The sequence below is a fragment of the Xenopus tropicalis genome, chromosome 7 (assembly GCF_000004195.4).
Source record: "Xenopus tropicalis strain Nigerian chromosome 7, UCB_Xtro_10.0, whole genome shotgun sequence".
Taxonomy (NCBI): Eukaryota; Metazoa; Chordata; class Amphibia; order Anura; family Pipidae; genus Xenopus; species Xenopus tropicalis.
The window spans coordinates 42123187-42133387 of record NC_030683.2 but is presented as its reverse complement, the minus strand read 5'-3'; the positions used below and the strand labels follow the sequence as shown (position 1 = coordinate 42133387).

Genomic DNA, 10201 nt, shown 5'->3' with positions numbered 1-10201 from the left:
AAGCCGAGGCATGATTTGTATTTACCATCCATTCTTTTGTGAAAAGGGTCTGTTACCTGAATCCCTTTATCAAAATATTACTGTTCAAAGAAGTTAAAGAAATTAATTGGTACGGGCAGATATCAGAAAGCACTTCGTAAATTTGCAGTGTTAAGGTATGAAAAAAAAAAATTAAAATACAAAAACCAAGGTTGGTGACCTAAATAGGGAGCTCATTGTTTGCTACACAATTTACTTAATTTAAAAAAAAAAAAAAAAAAAAAAAAAAAAAGCAAAATGTCAAGGACTTTATGAAAGTTCAAGTATAGTAGATGATCCGCTTTTACTTTTGAACAGTGAAACGATAGCAATAAATTATTTCTTAGAATCATGCAGTAGTGCATGATGCAAATTTGATGAGCACCATATGGTCTTTTCGGTCCCCAAAACCAACTTAAACTTGATCAAGAGTGGCCAGTACAATTCATCCTAAACTAGCTTCAAACATTTCTTTAGCTATAGGTTTTAGTCAACTTGATGAAATAACTCAAAGTGGTTTGACGTCATGTGGAGCATTTTGTTAAGAAATGTTATAATCTATATATAGTTCAGACCAAATGAATTATGCACTACCTATTAGGTACAATGTACATTTAAATGGGTCTTTTATACAACAGTGGAATATGATAACTTGCAGCTTATTTAAAGAGTAGTAACCTGTAAAACATATTAGGCCCAAAGGTTAGGTTTTCAGGAACTAAATGAAACAGCTTAAGGTGGCCCATATTTAAAGCTGAATATCCATGGGGAAACATTTGCCTGCATTCCCTGGACCTGGCAATCATGTTGCTCTTTTGTTGACTGACATAAGAGCAAGAAGAAGCAAGGCAACACCCAAAAAAAAAAAAATTTTAGCCTGACCAAATTAACTTAAATTTTGCCTGATTTGATCAACCAAACCTGACATAAGGTTGTTGAATAGATTTGTTAAACATTGTTGACTGATGCTTAGTTTGATTAGGGCCCTAATATATGAAAGGGCTATCCGTGGTCAGCTAGATGGGTCCCTTGGATGACCCACAACAAAGGGCTCCTAAATAGAGGACTTAAGTTGTGGCATTCAGAAACAACTTTTGTTTTCCCAAACGAGAGCTACGTAAGCAGTACTGCATGAGAAAATCGGCTATTGAAAGAATCCACACAAAAATACCCACAGCAGCCACAGCATTCCATGCTGTAATCATTTAGTAGGAATAACACAAAAATATTTGGGTGGGTGAGGGGAGAAAAAAAAAGTGTATAGAAAGCATAAGTGTACAATTTTCATTCCTGCCACCAACCATTTACATATATTTTCCAGACAGCTACAGTACACATTGGCAAACTGTATCTCTTTCCCTTTGCCAAAATTAGGCCACTGAATTTTCAGTTACAAGTCTCTCCACCCCCACACAGACACAATGCTAGTTGAGGTGGGTTATTACAGTCTTTAGGGACAAGGTGGAAATGCTTATTTGCGTTGACCTTTGGCACCTGGGAGGGCAGGTTTAATTTCAAAGCTGTGCATCAGACTTTTTTTTTCTCTTTTCCTTTCTTCAATAAATGATCCTATTGGCCAAGTTAGGTACACGCAAGTTTCGGGAGCTGTTGCCAAACATCCAGGAGATCAGATGTCCATTTCAAACTGAGAATCATCACCTAAGAAATTAAAGACCATGAGCGTAAGTAAAACATATAAAATCAAATATTCTCTAAAAAGATTAAACACTACTTTGTAAATGTTTCAGGAACACTACAACAGTCTATATAACCAAACTGTGAAACCATGGGGCAACCACTCAGTCTGAAAAAAGCTCAGGTTATATAGCAGATTAGGTCTGTAGAATATAATGGCATTCTATAGAGCTTATTTGTGGTCTGCTATGTAACCTGTGCCATTTGGACATATTTAAGTGCCTCCTTGGAGAGCTACATGCTCTCTTCTTTCCACTGATGAAGAGAGCATGTAGCTCTTGAAACGTTTGGGTCTGTATGTGCAGTATGCAATAAACAGGTTGGAGATATTTTTTTACACCAGCAATTTCTTGTGTGTGCTTTTTTCCCCCCCTTTTTTCTTGTGCTCATTACTATAGGCAACTGGCCAGGTGCATCAGGAGGATCTGCACCAGTGGATAATGGACTGAGTTTACAAGGAACCGTGAGTGTATGGACTTACTTTGTTTGTCCTTTGCAAGGGGCAGAAAATGGCTTATGCAGAACTGTTTGCACAAGTAGAATTCATATCAAAAAGTCAAGGCCATTAAAGAACTTAAAAGACAATTAAGTTTTAGAACAGTTGCATATGGAGTCCAAATTTTCTGCAATTCCTGTGCAGAATAAGCATACTATTGCACAGTGGGGAAGCAAGATAAGGAGACCCATGTACCTGGACAAGAATGCAAATTTTATAATTGTACAGAGTTTGGATTCTATTCAAAGTGTTGTTAAAAAGTGACACTCCCAAGCAAATAAAAGAATCATAAAATAATGCATTTAATGTACCTGCTATAAAAATGAATATCTAATGGATATTAAGACGTCTCTTTTGTGTTGCCAACAGGCCTTTAAATTTTTTTCTTTGGAATGTGGAGATCAAAGGAAATCCAGTATGAAAACAATTTTAAATGAATCGGGAATGTTTTCTTCTGTTTTCCAAAGTGATTCCTTTAACACATGCCATAGGCAGCACAAACAAATGGCAGGTGCCTGAAGGTGTGGAAAGGCATTTGGCAGCCGTAATTTTCCTTGAGAGGCCCGCTATGGGATCCCCAGGCTTACACAAAGTTGCTTATAACATTTGTAACAGAGGTCCACTGACCTTATTGTAATCCACTTATTGTAATCTGTATTTTTTTTTCTATTATTTTAATGGCCCCTTGTTTATTAAATTATTGTTCTGCTGTACAGTACTGCACATATTAATAGCACTCTATAAATAACAATATACGTACATAGTATTCTGTAACTATAACCAGACAAGTGACCTCATCCTGTTCAGTATTGAAAAAAATAGGCAAAAATATTGCCCAAAATAGTCTGTAATGCCCTTCTACACAAGTGTCAGTTGTGATCCTTGTCTGTAAATGCTACTGTGAGAAATTCCTCAGTAATAAGCACAGCTATTAGGAAAATCTGTGTGGTGTCCCAGAGACTTGCAGCTTTCTTTTCTCCACAGCAAGGCAGGATTATACCAGATAGCAGCCTGCTGTCATTTGTCACCCAATGTGACCCAATCTGGTTTAACATGGTGTGAGGAGGATGAACCAAATATGTAAATGTTGGAACAGGCTGGGGAGTCAGGGAGCCCTTTTACTAACCAGTATTCCAAAATGAATGGCTCACTAACAAACTGTTTCTTACTAAAATGAATGAACAAGATAAATATAGTCAGTCCATTTAGAAACTAGCTGTATTCATGTTTTAAAGTGCCACACTAAAACAAAAGAACCACAAGTCTCCACTTTTGATTCAGGCAGCCATTGCCAATAACGTCTCTCTACTGAGTTAAAGGAAAGCTATACCCCCCAGAACCAATACTTAACTAGCAGTTTATATTGTGTTAAATGACCCATTAAACAATGTTGCCAAACTGGAATATATATCAGTAAATATTGCCCTTGTACATCTTTCCATTGAGCCACCATTTCGTGATGGGCTGTGTGCTCCCACGGAGATCACCTGACTAGAAATAATGCGAAAGACAGAACTCTGTCCATTAATTAGCTGATGGGACCCAACATGTTTGTGTGGACTGAGAATCATACAACTCCAGGAGGCAGCCCTTAATTCTTAAAATGGTAAATTTCTATTTAGGATTACCCAATGGTTTATTTAGATGAAGCAGGTATAGTTCTTCTTTAACCATTTATAGGAAAAGTATCCTTGGGCTTTCTGAGCACTCCTGGAATTTCTAGATTGCCAATGTGAAGCTGAAAGATGCCATAGACCAGTGTTTTTTTATTGGCCCTTTGTTAAGCTGTCTGTGCCAGGGCCTACTTTGAATCTCAGGCCAGAACTGGACTTTTACTATGTGGATCAATTTTACACACAAAACAAACACCCTTACCTGCTGCTGTCTTTGTGTCATGATTGTTCAAGTTGTTTGTTTCTACTTTGGATTCCTCTACAGCAGTGTTAGGGCTGGTTACTCCTGGAATATCTGGCAGGCGGCGAGGAGGTGTCTGAGCCAGAGGGGAGTTGCGACGGTCCAAGAGAAACTTGCGATCATATATGATACGAGTACCTAAAGCAACAACAAAAATGCTCGATTCTCTGACTTAGAAATGAACACATTCTTAAAATGCATTTAATGGTTGACTGAATATAAGGACATTCCAAGCTTTTAGGACACTGCTGTCTAATTAATATCGTTCCAAAGCAGTACATTGCCTGCTGCATATTACAATACCTTGGGGGAAAAAGAGGCAGTCAAGCCTTGCAGTAGAGAGAAAGAACAAGAGATACAAGGTCAGAGGTCCTAGCTCATAAAATATAACCATGCACATGTTACCAGAGGCATGGCAGTCCTACAGCACCGGCTGCCTGGAATATTCATTTAACCATGCAGAAATTCCCATTCACCTCCCCACCCCCAAAAGAAAGATAAAAATCTAATGGAACCCTCAAATCACACAAATATTAAACATACACAATTTTTGCCTCTCCTGCCCCTTTCTGCATGTTGGAAGCATTACATTCTGCTCTAAACAGCAGATATATGTTAGGCGTATAGGATAAGATGCAGGCTTGAAGAACAGCAGAAATGGTGCAGTAAAATCTATGGAAGCCTAACAGTGCTCTGAACTTGTACTCATGACTGCAATAGTCCCAATGCCCAACTCTGACCACTAGATATACAGGGCAAAGCATACCACCCAAAGTAGAAGTTCTATTATGTGCCCATGTATAGGAAACTGGACATGGGACTAAGCTCTATGAATATGGCTTTAAAACTAAACACATGGCAATGCAAAAGAGGTACCTCTAACGCAGAGAGAACACTTCAGCAACTGCTCTCCCTTCAATGACATCCAGTTTAACTTGCACAATAAAGTAATTCCAACAAATGTAATTTTAAAGCAGCCTTCCCATAATTTCAAGCTTTCTGGATAATGGGTCCCACACGTGTATATAAACACACATATGGGACCCATTATCCAGAAATATTGAAATTATGGGAAGGCCATCTCCTATAGGTTTCAATTAAATCGAATAATTAAGTTTTTAAAAATGATTTCCCTTTTCTCTGTAAAAGTAACAATACCTTTTACTTGAGACTAAGATATAATTCATTCTTACTGAAGGCAAAACAAGCCTACTGGTTTTATTTAACATTTCAATTAATTTTAGCAGACTTAAGGTTTGGTGACCCAAATTGCAGAAAGACCCCTTATTCAGAAAGCATCAAAGCATACTTTTTATCAACCACAATTGGTAACCCAAATTACTATCCTTAGTATTCCTAACCCAGAAAAGGATAGAAGGGACTGCAACAATTGCACATCTGCATATCCTTTTGGATTTCAAAAGCATGCAAACCCCAATAGTATGGGGGAATGTTTTGTGTTTAAAGGGCTGGTTCAGACAAGGTCAAACAGAGGAAATATGGTCAGAAAAGAGGAGATTTGTAATTATATAACTTCATGCAAGATTTTAAAATATCGCTTTGTTTCACTGATGTCTATGATTAAAAAATGCTTTGACACATGTAGTACCTAAATATATATTTTAATAATAAGGTCTCAAAAATAATAAGATCTAGAATTGTTAAAAAGATAAATATATATGTATACTGTACAAAGCTTAGGAGAGGGCTACCAGTGTAATTATATACGCCCCATCCTATATATCCCTAGCTGCGGAACCATCAGAGTATCACATGGTTAAGAGATGGCCCGTGATCAATTGGCATAGAAACCACCATGTCCTAAATGCTCATGACAGCCTGAGAACATTGTTTGGCTGCTCTCCAATGCACGCTTCTAGCCAATAAATGTTGAAAGTAAACAGGTAGTTATAATAAATGGAAAGATTGCAGTCTAAATTGAAATAAAAATGCAATACTTTAGCAGCCTTGCACACTTACTGGCAATCATGCTCATGGTTAGTCTTTGTTTCCATTTATACACATAGATTCTCATTCATTTAATGTAGCTTGTTATTCAGAACTGCTTGTATAGCTGACAGATGCAGTAAAGAAGTGTAATCTATAAGTAACTTCCCACAAACTTGTATTGGTCAGATTTTGTCAGTCTGCTCTAAATCAGCTCCGTGAACTACATGCGCTGCCAGGAACAGTATCCCCCTCAGTGCTCACACTGGGTATTTTTTAGTCTGAATACATGCAAGGGCCCTGGATCAAAGCAGATTGGTGTTTTCACCACCAGCGAAGGAAACGCCTAGTATGAAGCAGGTAAAAACACATGAACAATGTAGATGTGTTTAGTTGCCATGACTCATTAGGCTATGGGCACACAAAGATATTAGTTGCCCATGATAATTTTCCTCTACCGCGGGCAACTAGTTTCCTACAAACATTTTCCCACCAGCAATAAAGTAAATTGCCAATGGAAAAACATATGCGGTGCAACTCTGGAAAAAGGAAGCACCACAAATGTTTTCCGAGCAGCAAATTATTTATTGCTGGTGGGAAAACATTTGGACATTAGCACCCCACAGTAGAAGGGAATTAATTGTGGGCGACTAATCTCCTTGTGTGCCTATACACTTTAGGCTTTATGGCACACTGGGAGATGTTGCCCACTGTTAAACTTGGGCAACCGTAGGCAACAAATCTCTCCAGGATGCTTTCCCACTAGCAATAAAATGAATTGCCTTGGGAAAACATATTTGTTTTCCAACATCACCAGAAGTTCCCCCACGAAGGACCTTCTGAAAAAAAAAACCTATGCATATGTTTTTCCACTGGCAAATTACATTATTGCTGGTGGGAAAGCATTTTGAAGAGATTAGTCGCTCGCAGTAGCAAAGATTTGTCGTGGGAGACCAATTTCCTCATTTGCCAGAAGCCTAAGGGCAGATAAGTGCAGGCTGACAACCCACCCCTATGCTTAAAAAAAAAATCTTCTAGTTGTGCGTGTACCTGGAAGCACTGAATCCGCCCAGGTGCAGGCACTCGCATCCGTTATCCGCCAACAAACACAAGACTTGGTGATTGTTGGCGGATATAGGCTGCATGTGCCTGCTAATCTGCCCATGTGCTCTTGCCGTAAATGAGCAAGACACATTTGTTTCAGTAAAGCAAGATAAAAATGTACAATGCCTAAAGATCTATAATTGATATATAGGCTGTGTACACAGTCTCATAATGCGACTCAAAGATTTATCAAAATACATGAATTAGCAGCAATCTACTGTTTCCCAATTCACAGCTACATGCATAATACTTACTACAGTGTTTAAGAAAACAGACGAAAAAAAAAAAAAACATTAAAACTGCTGAAAAGAGACTGCACTGTGCACTTAGGTTAAAGCAGGGGAGTCAAACTCATTGCTCTGCAGCTGTCACTGCTAAAGAATGCTGGTAGTTGTAGTTAATATGTTACTTTATCATCACTGTTACACTACCGAACCAGGGCACTATCATATGGGTGTTATTTACTTGTAAGTATGCCCAAGAGGGCAGCAGCTTTGGACATTCCTAGAGCACTACAGCCAGAGCCAATAATAATTCTGCAAAGGAAGGAGTTATTTATTGTGCCAAGAATTATACAACTTTATACAAGGAACACTGTTCTGGGTTCTAAGAAAAGGGCTGTGTTCCTGCCACAATCTCCCATCTGTAAGATAAATAGGTTAACTGGTGTTCTTAAATGCCTGAGCCAATCAGCTTTGGGAGAGTACTGTTTATTAAAGATGATATGGAGTTATGCCACTCAAAGGCACCTCCCCTTTCCTTTTTTTCACCCTCCCTATTGTGCAAGAGTCATGGGGCTGTCCTGGCTTCCCTAACCTTGTTTACAATTTAAATTGTTCCTGTGGGTATGGCAAGGGGTGGCTGCTAATAAGTTTTGCTACCAAATATGAATAGCCATAAATGCCACAAAACAGATTTGTCCGAATTATCTTCTGTGGTCAGTCACTATTTTGAGACAAAAAACACAAACAAGGTTTGTCTGTTACAATAAAATAACATTTTTAAGACATGCCAGTGTGGCCCTTAAAAGGCAGATGCCCAAGTTTATGTTCTAAATCTACCCCAACAACTTGCTGAGCCTTTTGCAACTACAGTGGTGATCAATGCAGCATATGCGGCCATCTAAAACAGGCTGCCTAACTTGTTTTTCCTATCCATTAGTCACACAAGCATGGAAAATGTTCCTGGGGTTGTCAAAAAAAGTGGCATCTGGTAGCCCCATGGGGACTGCTTGCCTGCAGGAGGCTGTGTTTGGAGTAAATCTGTTGTGTCTTTAAACTTCCTCAACTTACTATCAAGCCAGGAATTTAAAAATGGCCACCTACTTTGAGGCCATTAGGAACAGCATGAACAGGGCTGGAAAGCAACATGTGGCACACAACCCACCGTTTAGGGACCACTGATCTAACTAACGTCCAACCAACAGTTTTGCGGTTCTGAATAACCTTTTCTGTATAATCGATTTAGAGATAATAAATCACATGCCAATAAATCCAGAAGACATTTCTCTGCCACCAGGCTAAATAACAGCCACAGATAATAACAATGTTCTTCTGCTATTAGGTGTTTGTTTGCAACCAAATCCTGCACATTGGCACATGTACGATATATACTAATGCAAGATTTTACCATTTTTATGCCTTAAAACCCTCCACCAAATAATCAGTTAAAGGTGCAATATATAATTTGCTTCTCTATATGTGAAGTCTGCATGAATGCCAGTAAACTTGTTAATGGCTAGCAGTGCCCATTTAAGGAACAATATATGCTTAGGGTGACAGCTATACGAGTCCCCTTACTGCCCCTCCTTTATTATGCAACTGCCTGTTGGGACTGTTATGCGAGTATAAGAAGAGTAGGCTGTGTGTGTGTGTGTGTGTATAGGCCCAGCTGCAAGTCATCTCTCACAGAGGGAAGGCATGGAGTTTGGCTAGGAGCTGGGCACATGGGCACGGATCACATGCTTGTATCCAAACAGCACGGTGCCCGCAGAAACACTGTCATTTTGCCAAATGCATGCTGGTATTTGCACACGAAACGCAAACTTTGGTACTCCACGTTCTTCTGAACTGCAACTCCCAGCATCCTCTAGGCAACCCTGGCTTGCAGTTGTAGTTCTGCACCAGCTGGATTGTTAAAAGGTTGGGCGAGAAGACTTCCAAGCAGCTGCTGCATTCCATGAAATAATCAATGTAACACTGAGTTTGCGTGCAGCCCGATACATAAACAGAGGAAGGCAAGGCACCTCCTAGCGTGTAGGACATGTGCCCCAGCCGCCATATTGTGAGCACATATGTTTAACCCACCTTGCAGAGCAAGGATGGCGGAAGGGAGCAGAGGGGCGGCTAACAGGCCGCATCCTAGCAGCCCAACTTACCTCCAGGGGTGGTGGAGAAGAGGGTGCCCCCGGGGGTGGTGCAATAGTCATGAGGTAGCTGAGAGGAGTCGCTGATGGGGATGGTCCTAGTGGGGATGGCCCGGCTCTGGCTGTGCTGGTGTCCGGCTGACATGTTCCTGGCCTGGGACAGTGTGTGGTGTGGGTGCTAGAGGGGGAGGGAGAGAGAAAGAAAGCCGAGCAGGGACTGGGCGGAGCCGGCTGAGGCAAGGGGGAGGATTGGCTGGTGTGCCCTTTTCTTTTTCCCTTCCTTCTCTCTCCCTGTTCCTATCTCCTCCGCCCTCCAAGCTCACTCCCTGTACCGGGAAACAGGACTGGGCGGCGGAGGGAGCGGGGCCAGGAAATGAAGTCACAAGGCGCCTGCTCTTAACCATTCAGCGGCCGCCGTGGGCTGAGGCAATAAACAGCTCGGCTTGGAGCGGAGGGGCGGCATCGTGCTCTCTGACAGGCATGGCAGGAAGGGGATGGCTCTTTCTGGGCCTGTTTTACCATAGCCCTGACAGAGCGTTTGGCTCTTTTGTTTTGGCTCCACCGTGAAAGTGTAACTAAAGCATGAAACGCAGGACACTAATAATTAACATTGGTTATTTTACAATGTAAGTAGGATAGGTAAGAATAACATGTGCGGCTCT

At 40.5% G+C, this 10201-nt stretch overlaps 1 protein-coding gene across 1 annotated transcript; it reads right to left on the bottom strand.

Annotated features, from left to right (window-relative positions):
* Positions 1 to 491: 491 nt before the first annotated feature.
* On the bottom strand, positions 492 to 9881 carry eif4ebp2 (eukaryotic translation initiation factor 4E binding protein 2). Its single transcript, NM_204002.1, is given in 3 exon segments — positions 492 to 1677; positions 4085 to 4261; positions 9552 to 9881. Coding segments are annotated over 3 exon segments (342 nt in total). The 5' UTR covers positions 9685 to 9881; the 3' UTR covers positions 492 to 1645.
* Positions 9882 to 10201: the final 320 nt, after the last annotated feature.